Source organism: Charadrius vociferus, unplaced genomic scaffold, assembly GCF_000708025.1.
Source record: "Charadrius vociferus isolate BGI_N301 unplaced genomic scaffold, ASM70802v2 scaffold129, whole genome shotgun sequence".
In the NCBI taxonomy this organism is placed as follows: domain Eukaryota; kingdom Metazoa; phylum Chordata; class Aves; order Charadriiformes; family Charadriidae; genus Charadrius; species Charadrius vociferus.
Window position 1 is genome coordinate 3,200,089 of NW_009661374.1, and position 23,291 is coordinate 3,223,379.

At 44.9% G+C, this 23,291-nt stretch overlaps 1 protein-coding gene across 1 annotated transcript in view; it reads left to right on the forward strand.

The window, feature by feature from the left end:
- Positions 1–23,291, forward strand: part of SOBP (sine oculis binding protein homolog (Drosophila)) — a 114,983-nt gene that overhangs the window by 35,589 nt on the left and 56,103 nt on the right. Inside the window, exon 5 of the mRNA XM_009893861.1 lies at positions 22,883–22,978. Within this exon, the coding sequence (XP_009892163.1) occupies positions 22,883–22,978 (96 nt within the window). The remainder of the gene's footprint in view (positions 1–22,882; positions 22,979–23,291) is intronic.

Sequence of the window (23,291 nt, forward strand, 5' to 3'; positions counted from 1 at the left end):
CTTTTGCTCTCCAGCTGTCCCCTCTGAGCACATGGACTGTTCCTTTCTTTTCACAGCTCCCTGGGGTCTGAGTCCTGGCCCCTTTGAAAGTCAAAGGTAAAACTCAATTGGCTTCATGAGAGCAGGATTTTAGCCCAGCCACTCTCCCCGAGCAGATGCCGGTCCCACACTGCAGGAGGGTGTTGCATGGCTCTCTGCTGGGATGTGGCAGCAGTGAAGCAGGCTCGGTCAAGGGAGAGCATGCCAGTGAGTGCCAGAGGAGAGTCTGAGGACGCTAAAGCAAGATATGTCAGCGTTATTATCTCTGCCTTTCTGAGCTGCTTACAGCACCGCATGCTCCTCTGTCACTTCCACTCAGATTAAAAACCACGGTGAAATGTTCCTTTTTGTGCTTCTGAACAGGAAATCAGAGATAACTTAGATACTAGTGTGTACCTGAAAAGATAAGTGTGATTTTTTTTCCCCTCTGTTGAAGAGTGTTGCAGAAAGAAACAATTGTCATGAACTATCTATAAGATGGTTCCTTTCTCCAGAGAGTTTATTACCCTTCATCTTTCATTACCCTAGGATATTTGCAGGTAGCATATTCATTACCTTGAACATTCCCGCATGCTTGTACGAGCACAATGTACAGATGCTGGGAGACAGGCTCCTTAGCGCCCAAAGACAGAGTATTCTCATTTAACGTTTTCATTTCACCACACCAAACTGCGGAGCTGCAACATAAGCAACTTCGGACTTACTTACTCAGCGTGCGAGACTCAGTGACACAGGGAGTTTTGACTGGTCACATTACGTGTCATGTTAAAGAGCCTTTTGTCTCCATTCAAGCTTTCTGAAACAAGACAAATTATGATATTTTCCTGTTAATTTCTGTTAATTTCTTTCCTTAATGAGTTTCATTAAAATCAAAGCTTCCGGAAGACTGAGCCATGACAGCTGTCTAAAGACTGTTTCACTTGCTATGGGCTGTTTGGGCTGAATAATTATTTCAGCTTTGTGACGATTATTTCTTTAAATAAGAACAATGATGCTCTGTTTGGGAAGAGAAACAAATGCTCAGAGTGGTGCAGCACGATTTCGTGGTGCTGACTTGTAGTACTCGATGGCTTTCAGGAATACCTGGGAAAAACACATCTCTCTCAGTCTGACATGTGTTTTAATGATTTCACTTAAGGATACAAAGGCAGCTATTTCAGCTGGCAAGAGAAAGAGCGCTTGGCTTTTAATGAAGCGAATCAATTCTTCCAAAGAGAGAGGGGCTTATTTTTTACTATTGCATTGCAGCGAACGTGACCCAAGAATGAAAAGCAAGTCTTTCTGGTTTGCCATTCATAAAATATTCTCGTAAGCTGCAGGCCTGATACTTTGATAAGATAATGGCAAATATTTTAGTTCTTTTATATTACCAGCACTGTAAAATCTTAAAGATGCATTGTGTATTTCACACCTATTGTAATTAAAAAGACAAGGCTTTTACAACATAGTTCAGTCCGTTTGCTGAGCTGACCATTTTCTTTTGACACGGAAATTCTTAAATCAAGGGGTGGGAAGATGGGAATTTTACAGTAGTTCACTGCTTCCAAGTCTGAACTGGACACTCACCACCTGTTTTCACGAGCTGTTGCACCGAATTCCTTGTCAGAGTTGCAGAAAACCCGGCTGGTTTGACAGAGCTCGTGTTCCTATTGTGAGTCTCAGATTTCAGGACCCAAATGGTTTTGCTTGGGGAAAGTGAGCGTTTTTTGAGGTTTTGTGACACCCTCTCAACTTCCCAAATCTTTGCTCCCTGCCCCTCGTTTCTAATCCTGTGTCCTTCCTGGTGCTGATTTTGTCACAGGACTCTTATTCCTTGGAGGATAGAGACCAGTGACCTCTGCTTAAAATGAGATGGTAGTTAAGAAAGTGGTTATTTAGAAACGTCACCTTCTTGTTTAACAAAGAGACTCTGTGTGCTCTGTAAGCTTCCTGTGTTGACCCAGATGTATCTTGTCTGTGTCAGTGTGGCTGGAGAACAAGTAGATGACTTCCCACCTCAGTTACCATCATATGGGTAATGGTCAAGAAAGCCTGACACACAGTTTTTTTATTACCAGGGGTGACAAAACACCGAAAGAGCACAGCTTAATTTTGAATCACAGGTTGATTTTATAAGACAGACAGAAAAGCACAACCCTATCCGCCCTCAGAAAGCCACCGCTATAATGAAAAACGAAACCGAGCGTATCTGATGTAGTAACTGTCAAAAGGCAAGTCAAGCTCGCGTTGGTACTGCAGGACTGGTCTCACACAGCAGCTGCTGCTTGATGGATACTTGGGACACGGCATAGGTCAAGTGTTTAAGGTAATTGTTTGTGAACTGGCCAGCTGACAGCTGAAGATCTGTGGTGAATTTGCAGCTTGGCCAGAGTTTCACAGGGAGTAGCCTCTCCCACCACCAAATGGCTACACATCAGGCAAAGATGGGCTTCTGCCATTTTATTTTCCTTTCTGATGGACGGCTGTCGCAGCAGGAGAGGAAAGGTGCCCACAAAGGCACAGTGCAAGCCAGGTGGGTGCTCCTGCACCACGTGAGCCCCTTCCTCCATCGAGCACCCACGAAGGGAGCAGGAGGGTGTCCCACCACCCCACGGGGAGCACCGCGCCTGAGCAGCCCTGATGCAGCTGGGCATTTGTGGCCAGACTTGTCATTGTCGCAGCTCTGGAATGAGGAAAAACGTTTCCTTCGCTCCTCTCCCACAAGGCTGGGGTTTCCCAAACCATGGGACAAAATTAAGCAACCAATTTGCCTGAAGAAAAGCAAATGATGGGCTTTGTGTGCTTAACCTACACTAGGTCTTCTGAGAATCCAAGCCCAAGTGACTTTGCAAGAGGGAATCGCATGGGCTCTCAGCTCCAGCACTGTCGTATAAATCCAGAATCCACATCGTAACCTCCTTCTGTCATGTCTTAATTACTGTTGTGACATACTTTTAATGGGAAATTTCTGCAAGAAATTGGTCCCTCTTAAAACTTTCCTCTGATGAAAAATTAGAATGAAAGATGTAGTTTTGGGCTAATTTGAGGAAGGTGGCTAGAAAGGCCAGAAGAGCTGTTGAGATTTTCTCCTCACAGTCATGTTAACATGATCTTCCTTTTACTTCATTTTTTAAAACAAAACAAAACAAAACCCAGGAAGGCCGCCTTTCAGTCTGTCACTTTATAAGCATCCAGTGTCAAAAAAGCAGGTGTATGTAAGCCTGTTTATAAAAATACACCCACAATTGCCTTTTTTTCTAGTTCAGATATTCTGAGAACCCTAGATGTAGTTGTTGCCTAATCTCATATATTAGCACCATAAAATCAGTCGCATTTAAATGCTTTTCCTAAGAGACACACTGTCTTTCCAGTCAGTTGTCGTCTTGTTTTGCTCCAGGAGTTCAGGACCTGCCTCTCCGCCTTTGCCGTTTCATGAGGTTTCACTGCAGAGACTTGATCCTCAACCATGAAAGCTATTTCAGATTTGCTAAGAGCCCTGCAGCCTCTGCACCCTGGGAGCCCGTGGAATGAAAGCCTTTGCGTGCGCGGCAGGCTCGGCTCTGCCGCTTTCTGCTCCGTGGCTAAAAGTAGCCAGCGTAGAAATGTGCTGCTTCTCTTGTTGAGTGGCGGCTTTTAGGAACCAGTCAGTCTCCCGCATATCAGATGTAATGAGTATAAAGGTGCCGTGTACTTTGTTATCATGAGAGGATGGATGCCCTTGGAGGGTTTTTGGAGAGTTCAGGCTCCTTCCAAAAGTGTTGGTTATTTTTTCACGTTAATCGACACCAGCCAGTACCCAGCCTGGCAGACAAACTCCAGAAGTCTGTGCTTTCAGCCTTGGTGGGTGAACCTGGAACCCAGTTATTTTTAGCATATGTTGTGCATGGATGTCTAGCTTCCTCTCAATGATGTGAAAGCTCTTAATTGAATGTAATCCATGAAAGATTTATTCTCCCGATCAGCTTTCTTGCAGGAAGTGATTTTAGACTCATCAGATTCCAGCTGTTGCTTAAATCCATTCAGCCATCAGGCCTGTCAATTTTTATTGTGAGTATTCCAGGTTGGTTCCCTGCCGAGGCCTACATGTCCGCCTTCTATTCTTCTGTTTTCCATTTAAGTAAATCTATAGGATGACACAGGTCTTCCCTGGTTTGTGGGGAGATGAGCAAGGACGGGGAAAAAAATGGAAGTTGGTCTGATCTAGCTGATCCAACAAGGGTGGTTTAAAAACCCCTTTTCAGCTTTGTTCTTAAGATCTTCTGCTTCCTGCAGTGATCTTTCTACAGCAGCCAGCACTTGATGTCCAAGAGGGATGAAAAATGATTCAAAATGAAAATAAAAACCACATAGACTTTTGTGAGCTCTCAGAGCATTTGACCAGCATCAGCTACATGTGGCAGCTCCTCCCTCTTGTGAAGCAACTCAGTTGTAGTTTTAGAATGTTAAGGGCTGAGTTTAAAGTTTCCAGTTACTTCTCACGAGTGGTGTAACGAAACCTAGAGATTCATGCTCATCCATGCATATAAGCACATGGTGAGGCTGCTGTACCTTTTCCTATGAACCATCTAAAGAGAAATGGCATATCTTGGCGCAGCCAGTAGGTTTTACTTCTTTTCCATAACTACATTCTCCTTTCCGTGTCTCAGAGCTGCATAAATGTTCCATTCCACCTGTTATCACAGCATGTGACTGAGAGTAGCAAGAGACTGTGGATTTGGGGGTCTCATAGAAACCAATGGAGCTATCGAAGGTGATTTTGAAAAACCACGGTAATATAGCTAGTAAAACTGTAGTATCAAAGTTTGTTAAAAATATGTCCAAGGCTAGTATTTTCTTCTTCTTCTTCTTCTTTTTTTTTTTTTTTAAATCTCAGTTTTAGTAAAGAAAATGTTAAAGGTCCTACTGAGGGGAGGGTCTAGACAAAATAATTAAAGATCATCTATAATTGACCTTTCCCTTCCTGCTCATGTGTTATAAGGAAAATGTCTGTGTAGTCAGTAATACTTTAGCAAGCTCCCATTCCAGTAGTGGTGTTTTCTAGAATGATCATTTGTAATTGTCTGAATTCATGTGAGCAGCTCTGCATTCCTTAGATCAGGAGAGAAAGATTTAAACTCCTGCTGAAAGGCATCATGAGAGTGTTGACGTTTCTGGTTACTTCATGTCTCTCTAGGAGTATAATCTAAGTTGGTTTCCTGGATAACTGTGTAAATGAACTCCAAAATACAGGAAAAATAGAAAAAAGAAAAATTAGAAGTCAGAGTGAATTTTATCTCTGTTGTACTCCTTGTTATATTTGCGTGTTTCTACGTAGATATTTACGTGTTTCAACTCCAGTTGTCTCATTTTGGCCCAAGTCAGGATATTCAAAGTTGTTGAGTTTCAAGAGCCCTGAGCTTTCTTACAACAGGAGTAGAGAGCCGGAATTTCTTTTGTGATGTGAACAGACACCTGGAAGGCCAGAGAAGCTGGCTTTCAAAAGCCCTTCAATGACAAACCTTTTCTAGATCAGAGAATCATAGAATAATGGAATGGTTTGAGTTGGAAAGGACCTTAAAGATCATCTGGTTCCAACCCTCTTGCCATGGGCAGGGACACCTTCCACTAGACCAGGTTGCTTAAAGCCTCATCCAGCCTGGCCTTGAACACCTTCAGGGATGGGGCCTCCACAACTGCTCTGTATAAGATGTGTAAGCAGTATAAGAAGAAAAGCTAGTCCATGTCCAGTACCATCAGGAGATATGTGTGTGTGTTTTGCCCTTCCATCTCTCAGCCGATGTGTAGTGTAACCAGGTGTGCTTGCTGTGCATGTTAAATTCAACCCCTGTCTCTGAAGTCTTTCACCAGTTTCAGAAACAATTTATTTACCTTTTTCTGGAGGTAGAAATGATAGCCCCAGCTAATTTCCATGGGTTACTTTTGAGGTTTGAAAACAGATCCAGAGTTCCCATCTCCAAAGTCAATTCCTAGAACTTGACTGCAGAGAGGCATGAATGTCCCAAAACTTCAGCTGAAGTCAACCTGCATCCCACAGGTCAGACTCATGGCTCTTTACATTGAGGCCATCTCTGTATCGGTTCCTTGAAGCTACTGTAGTGTGGGAGCGCTTGTACCGTTGTTGTTAGTAGCTGGTGAGTGTGTCCTTCCAGAATGCATTGCACTCCTCCTGGATTCGTGCGTAGTTTTGGCCTGCACACCACCCAGCTTGGTGACTTGTTCTGCAAAGAGTTATTTTCTTTCATTTGTTTTTTGCACATTTGTTGAACCTCCTCTAGCTATTTGCATTGTGAGAAACAACGGGTAGTTAATGGATAGTTAGTAGCCACTTTTTTTGGTAAAAAAAATATGGGAGGTTTTTTGGTAACATGAAAGTATAGCAGCCTACATAGACTACTATCATATTCATTCTGATGTTGTTTGCTTGTTTTTTTTAAGTGGATAACTCCTTGTTATTTAATATCTTATGTAAGAGTTGTTCCAAACCTCTGATTACCCTTCGCTGATGCTATTTCCTTTAGTGCAGACCATGGCCTGGTTTTAAGGAGGAGCCTGCCACGTATTTAAAATAACATTTGAAAAAGAAGGTTTATCCAGTGTGGAGATGCAATTAAAGTCAGTTGTTGAAAATGAACTAACATCAGCAGCAGTTTAGTGCTCGAGGCAAGAACTTGTTATTTTCCCCTTTCTGTGATTCTCTTTTATTTTCATATCTTTGATAGGAGAGGAGACAAAATGTCTGGCTGAGCCTTAAATTGCTGTTTCTTATCTGTCTCCCCCCAAAAGTGTGGCAGCCATGTCTCCCTGCCCGTTTGCCATGGAGTAGGCAACGAGTCACTCGCAGGGCTGGGAGAGAAGGCGGCAGACATGACGCGATGGCAGAGCCACGCAACTGTGCTCCCATGAGACGAGGCAGACAAGCTAAACTTAGCTGGGGGTTGTATTTCGTCCTCTTCGGCGACATGCTGTGCAAGGCAGTCATCCTTCCAGGGGAGCTCCATGGGTGCAGGGCTGCAGTGGGAGTGGGCTGAGAGCCCGTGCCCTGCCGCGGGACTCTTCCGCTGCCTTTTGGGCAGCCCTGAGGAGCAGCTGGGTTTGAAGGTGCCATCATGACCATGTCGAAGGAGGGAGGCCCCCTCTCAGCTGAGGGATGTGGTGGAGGCTAGGAGAAAGCTTCCTCTTGGGGTGCCTTTCTCCCTCAGCTCCTGTCAGCGGGACAGTTAAGCTCCCCCTTCCCCTCGGGATCAGGTGGGCTCTTGCCTGAGAGAAATAACTTTGGGTGAGGAGCAGAAAAGAGTCCCCTGGCTGAGTGCCTGTGGGATGCCAGGGTGCTCTCCCACCATGAGGTTGTGCTCTCCACAGCCTGCAGCTGTCAAGGAAGCTGCTGGAGCCAGAGGCCCACTCTGGGACTCGGTATCATCTCAGGCAACAGTGGGGCCAGACAGGAGGGATTTTTTTTTTTCCCAGACATTAGCTGAGGCTTCCTCTGGCTAGGGAGCTCTCACAGCACACAGGGGAAGCACACAGGTCAACCCTGACAGCTCCAGCGTTCAGCTGTGTGAGTTCATTCCTATGTGATCAGCGAGGAAATGTGATGTCTCCAGTCATGGCTTTCTTACCAGGGCAGTTCCTCTGCATCCTGAAAATACCATCCCACCTTGTGTTTCCCTTAACTCTTTTGCTTACCACACTTCCTCTGCCTGCATGCCTACATGCACATACAGAGTCCATCAGTAGGTAGGAAAGGAGGTGGACTGCAATCTCACATAGCTCAGTGCTGCACAGTGAGATAGATGTAAAAAAATCCAGGAACAGTGGACATACAGGCCAAACTCACTTATCAAACCTCTCACACACTCACTCCCACTGCCCTCATGGCAGGTCTGTACCCCTGGAACGACTGGTGGCCCATTGCTCCTCAGACTGTGCTCAGGAGGGTGATACTGGCAGCCGCTGCTGGAGACAAGCCTGCGCTAGGGTACCTTAGATCTGACCCAGGGTGGCTGTTCTTGCTCAGATTAAAATAAAGAGTCCCTGTTTCAAGGTTGTGGTGGAAAAAAAGTCTACCAGACATCTGGTCCAACCAACACAGGAGAATTTCCTACCATATGTTTCCACTACCTTCAGCCCAAAGAGCTGGGGGAGTAGGAGACACAGGACTGATCACAGCTTGAAGGCTACTATGTTGGGTGAGGAAGAGAGCCATGGCTGCTTTTTTGGCTCTTGCCCACCCCCTCCTTGAATGCCTTCCTAGCGCAGGCTGCTGGCGAGCGCAATGGGTCACCGGGGGGATGATTTGCGTCTTTGCTTGCTTGTCACTAGCTGGAAGCCATGCGCCAGGGTTGGGAGTCATTGTCTTAGAACAAACCAGCGTTGCTATTTGTGACCTATGGCAGTGAAAGCCCGAAACATGAAGTTAGGGCTGACGCTCCCTCTTTAACTTGAGCCACTGTGCTTTTCATCACAATGCCAGGAGTTGTCAGCTTTAACTCCGGCTTTTTTTGGCTTGTGTCACAACCTAATAAGTTATAGGCCAGCTTCTCCTGTCGATGTTTTTGCTGCACAGAAGGCTTCACATTTTGTAAGCTTTTACAGCACAGCTGTGCTCAGAGATAAAACAGAATGTGTATACAGTACAGTATGCATTCAACTGATGCACTAGATTCTTCCCACCATATGTATGGAGTGGTGTGCATTTCACTCCGATACCTCACTGCCAAAACTGCCAGAAGCAAATAAACAAATGGCGGAAGAGAGACACCATATGACGCAGTGCCAGGCACATGACCTAGACTTTCAGAAAGAGACCCTAGCTGCTTTTAAAGGATTATAGTGGTCCAATTTTTTAAACCTCACCTCCCACCGTGCGAAATGTTCTGCCCGTGTATGCTGTGAAGTGTACCGGTTGTTAAAGAACACTCATAGATTTCCCCTTCCTGCTAAGCAGCTGATGTTGCAGCTCCTTATGCTCAATACACATTTCCCCTTTCTTTGATGCCAGTGATTCCCCATCAGGTTTCTAAACCGAGAGAGAGGAACAATGGCGATGTGTGAAGTAGTCTAATGCTGGAAGGAATGCTACTGTAAAAAGACAGAACACATGTAATTAGGGTAATGAGATTAATAATATTAGTAACAATTTAACGATTAATATATAAACAATGCAAGTGAGACAAATGGTTGTTCCATCTCGTTCCTCACAACAAAAGTCACTAAGTTGCATTTCACAGCATTGATGGTGAAGATGCCTGTAATAAACTCACACGAACGTTAATTACATGGTTAGATGTAATTAATTTAAATTGTAATTCTGTTCCTGGAGCTCACACTCTTGAGTATGAAAAGAGGATTCCTTAGCTTCTTTTCTCTCTGACCAGCCTGTTGCTAAAGAAAAGACAAGGACGGCCACCACCACGGTGCTCCGTCTGCTAGTAGTACTGGGAAACACGGACGGATTTTCCTGTCTATTGGCCTCAATCTTACGTGAGGCTGAACATCTGTCACTAGCCCGGTGGTTATCTTGCTAGCTCTGGCCTTTGCCTAAGCTTAGCTTTACTGGTGATTGTGTGAAGAGCAAGCAGGCGTTTTCTTCACTTTAGAGAAGCTTTAGGCACAGATTGAAAAAGTGCAGTAAGAACAGCAGAGGTCAAGACCATTACTGCACTTCACAAAGCTGACACCCACTGCAAAACAGTCTGGATGCAGGCGAGAGAATTGGGTCTTGGGTTTTCATGGAATCAGATATGGAATAGAAAATTATGTTAAGTTTTTCAGACAGCAGCAATATTCAGTAGACTAAAAATGTGCTTGAAGTGTTTATTTAGAGCTGGTTCTTTGCTTGATGCTTTTGTACTTCTGTGTAGTGGTAGTAATAAGAGTATCAGTTTACTCCAAGCCTTGCTGCCTCCTACAGTAATATACAGGGACCAAGCTAAAGACCTCTACATCTTGTTTAAACACTGGAACAGGCTCCTCAGAGAGGTGGTGGAGTGTCCCACTTTGGAGACATTCAAAACCCGCCTGGATGCCACCCTGTGCAACCTGTTGTAGGTGACCCTGCTCTGGCAGGGGGGTTGGACTAGATGATCTCCAGAGGTCCCTTCCAACCCTGACCATTCTGTGATTCTGTGTGAATTTGTGGAGCTGTGCATGGCGGCTGAAGGCCACATTTCTACAGGTTTCTCCAGACTCTGCTTAGACAGAGATGTCATTTCGACTCTGCCCTGAAACGAGATAGATAAGTCTCTGCACTGGTGACAGAAAAGGCAAGTGCTCGATTTACAGCCTGGGAGTGGAGAAACACCAGGAGTACTTCACTCTCTGAACGTTGCAAAGCCCACCTGGCTGCTTCAAGCCCAGCTGGTGAATGGAGGACCCAGGGGCACTCACTGTGCAGGGGCTGTGATTTTGGCAGCTCCCAGCTCTGTAGCTGTGGTACCCGCTTTGCAGAGGAATGTCCTAGCTCCATCTCTTTTCTTCTCTGTGGAAGCAGTAGCTCCATCTTTGAGGAAAATGGGACAGACCTATGGCAGCAGACCTATTGCGTAGGCCACCAGCTGGGCTTCAGTGGGCCCAGCAACGCAATGGGTATGCATTTGAGGTGACACCAAATAGTCCATTGGACAGCGAGGAAACATTAAAGAAGGCCAGAGCTGTAAACAAGGTTATTGGCTAAGTGTTTGTTGGGGGTGTTGGGCAAGTAGGAGTTATATAAGGGACCTGCACATGAGAGGCTGGGGTAAACTCATGAAAGCTTTAAAAAGCTGATAGTGCCACCCTGAAATGGTAGGGATGGCATGGACATACTCACGCATATGCATGAGGAGACAGCAGTGCTAGCTGGGAGCGCGCAGGAGTCTGGTGCAGCCTCAAGGGATGCTTTCCAAGACAGGAGCTGCAAGTGAGAAGTAGGAAGGAGCAAATCAGGATTACAGGATTACAGAAGAGGTGGCAAACCAGCAAAACACACTAAGCCTCTGCCATGTGGTAAGGGGCCAGGCAGGTCGGGTTAGGGATGGAGGCAGGAAACAAGCCATTTGAGTCAATGCAGAAGACAAAAAGAAGGTGAATGCATTTCTGCCTGCTCCTCTTTCTAGCAGGAAGCATCTCCATTTTTAAGCCTGTCCTGAAGACTTAGAGTAGTATATACTTTTTTTTTTTTTTCTGTAATAAAGTAACAATGCATAGAGTTGAAAGAAAAGGTGTCATCTGATAAACCCTGGGGCCTGAAGTAAACTGCTGGAAATAGTTAGAAGTGGTTCCTTTAGGCTCAGAAACCTGGCCAAGGATCTACCCGCAACTGCTCCCCATGGAAGATGGTAGTGAAGGGAACTGGGAAGACAAAAGTGGTTTTTAGCATGTTTCATCTTATTGTGACAGAAAGGAGAAAACTCAGAATGGGACTTCTCAAATCCCAAGGCAAGTTGGGAAGATAAATTGTAGTTGGTTGCCTCCTGTTGCCTGAAAAGATCTGTGTGCTCTGAACTTTCTTATGAGTTTCAACAGGCAGTTGCCTGGTTTTAGACATGATATATGTTCCTGGAATCCCACTGGGTGATAGAGGGTTGCAGTGGGCAGTGGAAAACACAGGCACGCCACTGTGATTTAGAAATAACTTTCTGCCAGCGTTGGGAGCAAGCTCAGGGGTGTTTGAGTTATGTCCCGTTTGTCGGTGAGAGTGTGGCATCCCCTGCGGTCATGTCTTCTTCTTCTTTAAAGAACAGTGGAAATCCTGGAAAAGGAGGGCTACCTCATTTGGACTGTATCAGCCTATTACTCTGTGAAATGTCTTTCAAAGTAAAACTTCGAATAAAAACCTCAAAAAAAGGTGGCGGGAGAGGAAGGAGAAGTACTGTACCTGGTATTAGACCCAAAGGCAGTGGTGATATCGTGACCTCGGTCCCTGACCTCCAGCTGGGCTGGCGGGAATTATAACGAATGCTCCTCACCACCAGCCAGGTTTTGCTTTTGTCCTGCTTATAACTGCCACTATCCCACCTTTTATTGCAGCCATTCATCATCGGCAGAAAGACTGGGAGATGATATTAAGGTTGTAGAAGATGTTGTTTGTATCAAAGCTTCCCCTCTTTTCTTTTCACCCTCTCCTTGCCTGTTCTCCTGCATATGCTTCATTCCTACTGGGTTTTGCCCCCCTCTGCAGACCGGTCATCCCTTCACCCAGCTCATAAATGATTGCTTTAATAATATTACGGCCCCTCCATTTTCATGTGTGAATGGCCCAAGTGGCATGTCACTCGTAAGCAAAGCAGGGAGAGGTTTCTATTTCCACCCTTTAAAAGGCCACAGAAAATACAGAGAATAGGATCCTGCCTGTCTTGCACCGATCCCAGACAGGCATTTATTGCTGGGGAGCAGCTTGCAGACACGGCCCATTTGAGGGACAGCTTTACCAGCCAGACCTGGCCATTGTTTTTCCTTCTCCACATTTATTCGAAGTGCAGAACTGTTTATATATCACAAAGATGGAAATTAAAGAAAAAGAGTATGTGTAGAATTTACCAGCTGTTCAAGTCTTATTGTTACCTTCTGTATCGATCAAATCCGTTGCCTCTTAATTGGATATTGACTGTTGTGAAGCAAATAAGGCAAGCTGTCAGAGAGGGGAGGGATGGGGCGCGAGGTTTATCTTAATGGTATGTTGATCATGACTAGTCTATAAAAGCCAGTGGGAGAAGAGTTCATTAAACCAGCCTGCAATTGCTTTAAAAAAAATATGCTCTGAGTCAAGATGATTAATCATATATGTGACACCGCAATCAGAGAAAATCCGCATTGTTGCTCTGGTATTTACAATGCTGAAGCTTGAAATAAGCAGATGCATTGAAACAAATTCATTAGGGACAGTGATTTGTTTGGTCTGTGAGCCTTAGCTAACCGTAACCAACATTTGAGGAAATTTTTTTTATTTTTTTTTTTCCCCTTGCTGTTTTGTTTTGTTTTTCTGCCTCCCTGCTTCTCTGGCAGGCTGATTGGAAACGTGTGCTTGCCCTGCACAGGAGTCTCTCTGGGAACCTCTGCTGGGGAACTCTTGTAGAAATGGCATGGTGAGAAGGGATACTTGAGCTACCTGACAGTGCTGACAGTGAACCACGCAGAATACTTTGGAACACACTTTTATCTCATAAATTATAGTACGCAGGGAACGTGAAGAGAGAGGGAAAGCTTATCGGCCATGCTGGTGTGAGCTACCCATTACAAAAATGGAGTCTGCTGGGAAGTCTGTAGTATATTTTCATTTCTTTCCTAGCCATATTTTAGGCTGTGTATTGAATACGTTGCAATAACTGTCATGCACGGTCCATTAGTGTCTCTGGATCAGGCCTGTTGTGAATCAGAAAGGAGATTAGTAGGATAGGCTCACTTTTATGAAGGTCCCACGCAGCTGTGACTTGTCGAAGAAACGTTCAAAGGGGCAATAAACAAAGTTTATTTCAAATTATCTCAATGTTATGTGTTTGTTACCATATTTATTCTTTGACAATGGGGAATGGGTTATTAAAAATTTATGATATGGGTAAAGGTTTGTGCCGTTTGAAAAATTAGCTTTTGAGGCAGCCACGTGAACACTTCTCATATATCACCGTGCCGTGAACTGCCAGGGAAAGGGTAGCGCAGTTCCGCAGAAGCCAGTAAAGCTGCAGAAACTGCCTGGTTATTAGCTGATAGAGGAAGGAAAAAGGTGCGTAAGTCTGGAATGCAATGGGAAAATGAGGTTTAACGGGGAGTTTTCATTTGAGAGCGTAAGGCAGTTCCCTGCTTCAGCAACTGGATGGAGGCTGTGGGCTTGCTTGTGGGCCTGTCATTTAACATCTCAACCCTTCTACTCCTCTTTCTATAAAAATTAGAAGAGTGGTCCAGGCCAGCAGACAACTCTATTTTTGCTTCAGTTGCTCTTTCTGGATGTATTGTGAAACTGAAGGCGATCATCATTTTTTCCTAAGTATTTTATGACTGTGGTAGAAGGGGCTGTAAATGTACAGCATTGCAAGCTGTATAAAAAGAAAATACTATTTTGCCTGGAAGGATGAGAAGTCCAGCAGGAAATCAGGGTTCTTCTAGAAATTATATGAAACAAAACTGGGGGAAGGGGAGAAAAAAGTGTATAGAATCCAGAAAGCTGAATCCTTCTTTTTTTTTTGGTGTAAGTTTTGAGTGACTTTTAAATGCAGTAGGATGAAAGTTATGACTTTAGCAGGCACTTGGGTAGTACTGTTATTAGTACTTCCTTTTGATTCACTTATAATATTACTTACATTATAATAGAGTTTGCAGCTTGCATTTTAAATATAAACTGTGGGTAATTTTATACTGTGAAATTCTGAGTAAAACATCTAATATATAAAGCTGGACCGTTTGGACCCATAGCCCCTGGAAGACAAGCATTATTCAAAAAAAGAAAAGATCCATAAATAACTGTTTATCAGATTCTCAGGCAAATTTGTTTGGATTTTTTAGTGTGCTTCAGTTATGCAAGAAAATGAATGTGACGTTCCCCGGGTGCTTTGACGAGGATAATTTCAGAAACACTGCCCTATCATTCCACAGATTGGCACCTTCTCCTTCTTTGTCATAATGCATTTTTTCTGGGGCGGCTTTTCCCAGCAAAACTGCCTGTTTCCCAGGAGTTTTTACACCTGTTCAGAAAGGGACAATGAGGAGGTGTGGGTTGGGTTTGGTTAGAACAGCAGGTTCAACCTAGCGACTATTTATATTTAAAGCCAGGGAGTATTTCTTCTGTCAGCACAATGGAGGAGATTGCAGGATATTCTGAATGATGTATTTTCTCTGGTTTTAATCACACTAGCCAGATCACTGGCTCCTGAAGGCATTTCTGCACCAGACCTTCTCCTAAACACATGGACTCAAAATGCTTTTCTAATCCAGTCTGCCATTAGTGGTGTTCTGTTCAGATTTTGTGTTGGCTTTTGACAGCTGTAGAAATGAAATTACAACTAAAATGTGAACACAGGTTAGAGTTTGGGTCTAGATTCATCACTGTCTATAATGGACGTACCACAGTAAAGCATAAGCAGGTCTTCCCAAGAGATACACCAACTGTAGGGTCCCTTGTCATGCCAAGGATGCCTGCAGGGAATTGAACCTCAGGCTCTACTTTGGGACTGCATCTTTGCAGGGAAGTCTTTGCTGCTTCTCAGTGACCATATAACTTCACTCTTTGTGAAAGGGACTCCCCAGCTGTGGAGTCTGTACTGTAATACATAGGAGCCAGGAGCAGCTGAGTGCCAGGGAGAGATTTCAAGGAAGGCTGTGGATAGATCCCTGGCAGCAAAATGGCACAAACCTGTCACCAGCAGTACACCCTCTGCTCAGGACCTGGGAAGAACTACATGCGCAGTCCCAATGTTTTGCTTGTCATGTTGATATTGTTCCACCGAGGACTTCTTCCAGGGTAGACAAGATCTCAGTTCCTGTCTTAAGTAATGGGTGGAGATGTGCGTGTGTGTGTTTCATAGAATCATAGAATGGTTTAGGTTGGAAAGGACCTTGAAGGTCATCAAGTTCCAAGCCCCTGCCATAGACAGGGACAGCACCCACTAAAGGCCACATCCAGTCTGGCCTTGAACACCTCCAGGGATGGGGCCTCAACAACCTCTCTGGGCAACCTGTTCCAGTGTCTCACCACCCTCATAGTGAAAAGTTTCTTCCTAATGTTTAATCTAAACCTGCCCTCTTCCAGTTTATATCCATTCCCCCTCATCCTATCACTACATGCCCTAGTAAAAAGTCCTTCCCCAGCTCTCCTGTAGGCCCCCTTTAGGTACTGGAAGGCCTCAATAAGATCTCCCCGGAGCCTTCTCTTCTCCAGGCTGAACAGCCCCAACTCTCTCAGCCTCTCCTCATAGGAGAGGTGCTCCAGCCCTCGGATCATCCTCATGGCTCTCCTCTGGACACGCTCCGGCAGGTCCATGTCCTTTTTATGTTGGGGACTCCAGAGCTGGATGCAGTTCTCCAGGTGGGATCTCACCAGAGTGGAGTAGAGGGGCAGAATCACCTCCTCTGACCTGCTGGCCACAGTTCTTTTGATGCAGCCCAGGATACGGTTGGCCTTCTGGGCTGCGATTGCACATTGCTGGCTCATGTTGAGCTTCTCATCAATCAGCACACCCAGGTCCTTCTCGTCAGGGCTGCTCTCCAGCCATTCCCCGCCAAGCCTGTATTTGTGCTTGGGATTGTCCCGACCCAGATGTAGGACCTTGCACTTGGCCTTGTTGAACTGCATGAGGTTGGCTTGGGCCCACCTCTCCAGCCTGTCCAGGTCCCTCTGGATGGCATCCCTCCCCTCCAGCGTGTCTACCTCGCCAAACAGCTTGGTATCATCAGCAAACTTGCTGAGGGTGCACTCGACCCCACTGTCCATGTCGCCGACAAAGATGTTGAACAGTACAGGTCCCAGTTTCTTCGTGTATTTGTGTGTGTGTTGGGGTGGTATGTGTGGGGGGAGAGGAGAAGAGGCAGCAAAAGAAGTCAGCAAAAGCCCTTCTGGTTTTCCTCTGCATACTTAATAAAGAAGTTATAAGAGGGCATATTCCCAATTTTGTTTTAACTTTGTAGATCACCTCCAGTAGACAAATTGTCTCATGGACCACTTCCCCTCCCCTTGGCGATCAAATAACATTCCTGTGGTGACTACAGCAGTTGCTTACATGGAAAAATAACATTAGGAAAGTATTTAATGTATTTTTAGCTGTCTTTAAATGCATTTTAGCAGCTGGAAACAAGGGGAGTTAGTAGCATGTGACCTGCGAGCTCTCCATAGACCACCACCAAGTGTGCAGAGAGCCACTGCTGGCGGAGAGACCCCAGGCTGGGAGACACTGGGTAGGGTGGTCACCTCTAATCTGGGGTGGCCATAGGAGGTCAGGCAAAAGGGACAACCTTGATTTTAGTAGGATGAAAATGATAATGATATGATAAACAACCAGTGTGATTTTAGGTCCTTTATTTTCACTGATCTGAGTTTTGGGAGATTTTATGAAACATTATTTTGACATGTTTCAAAATACCTGGGACTTTTTCGAAAAGCATGAGAAGATTTTAGAGGCTTGGAGTGGCAAAATATTACAAGTGTAGAGATTAGTGAACAGATTGCAGCTGAGAGAGGCAACAAGCTAATAAATACCGCTTGTTCCATCACTCTGCGAATTGGGAAAATCCTGAAATCCTTGTGAAAAGCAAACCTCCCGTCAAACATTAGTGGGAGCTTTTTCTGAGGGAAGACTTTCCCTGAGCCGAGGGCTCACTCATTCCTATAACCGCACAGTTGCTGAAACGGGGACGTCTTCTCTGGTCCGTCATCCCTGGCCCTGCTCCGCTCCCAGCACGGAGCCATGACCCGGCACCCTTATGTCAGGCTCCCCCGCTGCCCCAGCCTACAGCAAGTACATTCATATTTCTGGGAAGAATATACTGAACAGATGGAAGTTGAGTACTATTTTTACCATTGCTGGTGCAGTGAATGTAGAGAGCATGATAATTGATTATCTGGGACAACAGAAATGCACAGGAACTAGAATTTCAAGGATTAGGGTCTCCCCGAGGATTTCCTTCGAGTTTAAGCGAAGGGAGAGATAACCTTTGTGGTGGAAACGGAAACACGGCTTTCAGTTCCCATCTGCGGCCAGACTCCGGAGACAATAGTATTAAGGGTGATGTGAACTTCCTCTGTTCATCACCACGGGATGGGAGCCTTGGCGCAGTTATCTGCGCTTCTGTAGCAATGCTGTTCAACTTCTCGCAGCCTTTTTTTTTTTCTTTTGTCCTGCCAGAGACATTCAACTAATGCCTGTGTTTAATGAGTCTGGGGGTAACGGTCCTGTGTTTCATCTGTTTTAAAGGACATTTATGGAAATTAGGTGGCAATTTTATCCTGAGTAAGCAGGCGAATATTCTGCTGCTCGGCACTACTCAGGTGGCCGTTGCTCTTAGAAAATAGATGTTAGGTGTTTTCAGTTAAGTGGCATTAAACTTTTGTGGACCGAGCAGTAGGATTTCATTGCAAATGCATTGTCCCGTTTTAGTGGAAGCTTTGTATTAACAAGTTCCATCTTAATATATTATGCTGTTCAGCCTGCCTTGTGACTTATACTATCATAAGATCCTGCCCTTGATATTAAAATCCAAGCACAGATTTCCTCTCCCAAGGCTAAGGCTGCATAAAAAGACTTATACTGAAGCTAAGAAATCCTCTTTCTCTATTGAGATAATTTTTCTCTGAGAATAAGGAGAAACAAATATCCATGCACTTTGGAGAGGAGGAAATTCTGCTGTATATTGTTCTTCCTCCGTCAAGTTAAAGGCATTTTGACTTAATATATAGTCTGTTTCCAAACTATTGGTATCTTTAACAAATATAGGCTGGCTGGCTTATGAACAGATAGCACAGTTTGTGTAGCCAAAGATGGTTGTCATCATGCCCTTATTAATGAGTACTCATATCTCTGAACATTGAATGCTGTGCTGTTTTCAGAGAGGTCCTTTCAGATCCTGTTTTCTGTTCTTTTTTTAATTTTTTTTTTCTCCTTACCTTCCTGCCATTTTTCTTCAAAGCTCAGTGGTAGAAAGCAGAGAGGAAAGGGACCTGGGAAAGGAGATGTTCTCATCCGTCCAGCTTCCCCATGTCAGGAGCTACTCTGTGCATGTCATTCCTGACAGATGTTTGCCTAATCTGCTCTTAAAAAACTCCAGTGATGGGGCTTTGACAGTCTCCTTAGGCAATCTGCTCCAGCGCTTTGCTGTACCCATCATTAAGAAGGGTTTCCTGATATCTAACCTGCAATTAAAGGCCATGATTTCCTGCGCGGTCCATCATCAGGCTGACCTTACAGCCAAGCCAGCTCCACCGAGCCGACTGCAGTTTCCTCGCTAGATCTTCCTCGCCAGCACTGCTCCTTGGGTAACATGCCCTCTTCTGCCAGGAGTAGCCGGGGCGGTGCGAGTGCCGCCGGTTTTGTCAAGTGTCCAGCCCGGTATCCCACGGGCCAGCGATGGGCAGGTTTCCCTCTTGGATCCCGTGCAGCTGACGGGAAGGCGGCTGCCTGCCAGTAGAGGCTATTGAATTAGGAGATTCAGTGAATCCCAGGAGAGTGCGCTGCCACAGCGAAGTTGCAGCAGTTTTGCGCTGATAAAACCAGCAGCGCTCACCATGGTCCCAGGCCTCCGAACAAGAGCTGAAGCCTTTTTTGTCCTGGAACAAAATGTGCTGTGAGAGCAGCTGTACCATATATTGCATGTATGCAATCAATCGCATCTAGTATTTTGGACGTAGATTTTTTGATGAGAGCATTTCTATAAAGATTTTAGCAGTTTAAAAGCATTCTAAAAAATCAGGGAGATCACAAGTTTGGCTTGGGATTTTTTTCAGTTGCTTCCTCTTAAACAATAGCAGGCAAAATACATCCCATGGCGGCAAGGCCTGATGGAGAAGCTGTAGATGCCAGCCTGCTGTGGCTGAGGTCGAGATGCTGGGGAGATGAGGCAGTCACTTACTGGTGCACAGCAGCGATGGAGAGCGAGTCAGCGTAGATCCAGGCATATCGCAATATTACCACAGCAAGATAAACGCTGAGGCACTTCTTTAATACGCTGAGAACAGTGCTGAACATTGTAAGCGTGTTTCCTTCTACAAATTATTCACAAATGGAAGATGATAGTAATGAATTCTCCAGTAAAGCAACTGGAGAATTAGCCCTCACTGCTGAGAATAGGTATTTTTTTTGCAATGGAAACCAGCTAGATAAACGAGGTATACTTTTGCTGCCTGAGTAAATTATAGCAGTAGGTAGCTATACTGGTTTGGAGACCAGAAAATTTTAGTGACATCCAAAGTTAAATAAAGTAAAGTTTGAATCAGTAGGAGGGGGAGCACGTTGCCATCAGCAGGGGTGAATAACCTTTGTGTAACTTGCAGTTTTGGTAAGCGGGTCAAGGTTGGTGGGGTTTGTCTCTATATTTTGACACACGCAGTACAAACACCCTGATATCCATTTCATTTTACAAGGTGTGTGCGTGCACCAAGATAACGCTCCAAAGGGTCACCGGCAGGTTACAATGTGCCAGCCGTCAGGCGCACGATGTCTAGAATAGTGCCAAGATACAATTTCAGGGGTCTGAGGGCACCGATGGCATTCAGAGCCCTATGTAACACCTGTGCCCCACGCAACATCTCGCTGGCTCTCTTGTCACTGAGCATCCCGTTGGCACCTGTGATCCCGAGCTGACAGGTCCGTTTCTATTTGTGCAAGGCATTCTTAAGGCGTTCGTCCCCCAGTTGTCTTCTAGATGACCTGGGAGAGCTTCGATGAGTTGCCCGTATTCCCTCATGGAGGAGAGGAAAGGACTAAGTTCGTTTTCAAAATGAGAATTGGGATGTTTTTTTTACAAAACACAGTCAAATTTGAACTTTGTATTCCACGCAGCATGGGAGGTAGATTCATTGTGTGAGAGAGGTTTCAGTTTCAAACTAATAATTAGAAGAATACATTTAAACCTTTGTCAGTATAAAAGTGATTTCAGGTGCTCAGGAATGCTCTTCCTTGTGGTTTGAAGGAAAAAATTTGAAACATTTTCCACCCTGCAACTATTGAGGGCAGTGAAAGAAAATTCTTACAAGCTGCTAGGAGATATACAGAATAAACCTGTTTCCCACTTCCCGCTTCTTGTAATAATCATCAATTGTAGGTGCTACTCGAAACGTACTTTTGGACAAACTTTGCACTTTTTAAAAATGGTATTTTCTGTCGGGCAGGGCTTGTTCACGCCCCACAAATGACAAGCAGAGGCCCAAGTCGAAGCCTGCTGGAGTCAACGGGCTTTCGATGAGGTGCCACCCCTTCATGTTTTCCTAAAAATCCCCAGCGCTGTTAACCCGTGGCTCCCCTTTCCCACCCGGTCTCTCCCTGGGGAGAGGCAGAAGCCTATTTGAAGGCAAACAAGCCGTAGAGCCTACAAGGTGTAAATATCTCTCATAAATGCCAACGCTGAAAAAGCCTGCGCGCCGGGAGTGTGACACACGACGACAGGTAGTTCACGCCGCGCAAGGCGGGGGGACGATGATGACGACGGTATGGCAGCGAAGCCGCAGTCACCGAGATGCCCAATAATTAGAAGAATACATTTAAACCTTTGTCAGTATAAAAGTGATTTCAGGTGCTCAGGAATCCTCTTCCTTGTGGTTTGAAGGAAAAAATTTGAAACATTTTCCACCCTGCAACTATTGAGGGCAGTGAAAGAAAATTCTTACAAGCTGCTAGGAGATATACAGAATAAACCTGTTTCCCACTTCCCGCTTCTTGTAATAATCATCAATTGTAGGTGCTACTCGAAACGTACTTTTGGACAAACTTTGCACTTTTTAAAAATGGTATTTTCTGTTGGGCAGGGCTTGTTCATGCCCCACAGCTGACAAGCAGAGGCCCAAGTCGAAGCCTGCTGGAGTCAACGGGCTTTCGATGAGGTGCCACCCCTTCATGTTTTCCTAAAAATCCCCAGCGCTGTTAACCCGTGGCTCCCCTTTCCCCCACCCGGTCTCCCTGGGGAGAGGCAGAAGCCTATTTGAAGGCAAACAAGCCGTAGAGCCTACAAGGTGTAAATATCTCTCATAAATGCCAACGCTGAAAAAGCCTGCGCGCCGGGAGTGTGACACACGACGACAGGTAGTTCACGCCGCGCAAGGCGGGGGGACGATGATGACGACGGTATGGCAGCGAAGCCGCAGTCACCGAGATGCCCGTGCATGGCACCCAGGCATCCCTGGATGCCCTCTGCCCCAGGGCTGGGGCGATGCGGGGCAGCTGGAGGGCACCCCCCCCCTATCCCCCTCTGCCCTCCTCCTCTCCCCGGCTTCTTTGGGCAGGGGCTGATTTAAATAGGTTGGCAGGGAGCCAGCAGCTCATCATTTTAATGCAGTGTAAAATGGAATGTGCATAATTATATGCAAGCCATATGTGAGGGAGACAGCTCAGCTGTGAATTTCGGGAGGCTGCGAGAGGGAGAGAGTGAACAGTCAGGGATCAGATGAGATGGAGCGGAACGGAGTGCAAGTGTCACCCAAATGAACAGTGTAATGAGTGTATTGCTGACACTCCTCCTTTCACCTGCTTCTCCCTTTTGCTTTAACTCGAAAGCAGAAAATGCTGTAGATGAGAAGAGAAAAATACTATATGCAAGCAGGATTGCTAATGGGCTCTGGTAATGTCTCCATTTAAACTTCAGCTTTCTTAATTAACAGCATAGTTCCAAATAACCGGTAACTTTTAATGCATCTTTGTCATTAAATATTTTGACCGCATTTTACTGAAGGATCATTGTTCTCACTAGATGATTGCTCCTTTCAAAGCTTCACTTAAACATGGAGGGGGAATCCATTGATCTATAATAGTATTACATGTAAATTACGAGTATGAAAACTTATTTTTTTGGCCTTGCTGTTCAACTGAAAATACAAATACATTATCTAGGGATTGCTTAATCATGTCAAAAAGTTTAAACAAGTACGTATGTAATGTAATCCTGAAAAATGCAATGGAGTAAACTGAAACCCTGAGTTTCTCACAGTTTCCAGCTCAAATATTTTGTTTTGGGTTTGTCTTTTGTTGTTCTAATTATTACACCACAATGCATTTGCATGTTCAACCTAAGCTATGTAAGAAAACAACATCCCAAGTTCTCGTATCTAAAAGGTGTACTGCGCATTTAAAGAAACTTTTTAATAATGTTGTATTTTGGGATTCCCGTCTGTTTTAATGATCTGAGCTGTTATGCTTTTAGCTATTTTTTTTTCCTTCCATTATTTGTAAGTCCCTAAATAGGCCATTATATTTCCCTTCAGGCTAGAGATGAAGATGGACATGCTGAAAATTTTCCCCAGCAGCACTATGCTAAGGAAACTCCAAGACTTGCCTTCAAGAATAACTGCGAACTACTTGTAAGAATAACATACTTACAACAAGTCTAGATTGTTACTTTAGCACAGTGAAAACCGTTCGTTTTTTTTTTTTTTGAAAGGCTTTTGTTCATTATGACATACATTATGAAATATGATAGGTTTTTTTTTTTCCTGTTTAGCGTTCTAATGCTAGTTCTGCTATCCGCGAACAATTTAAGATCTCAAATTGCTTGAAAAATCTCTTATATTTGATGACAGCACGTGAATGGCCTGGTCGTACTACCTTGTCTCGCACGGTAAATCAGGGAGAGCCATGCAGGGAGCGGCTGGTGATGCACAGAAATCCCCCCCA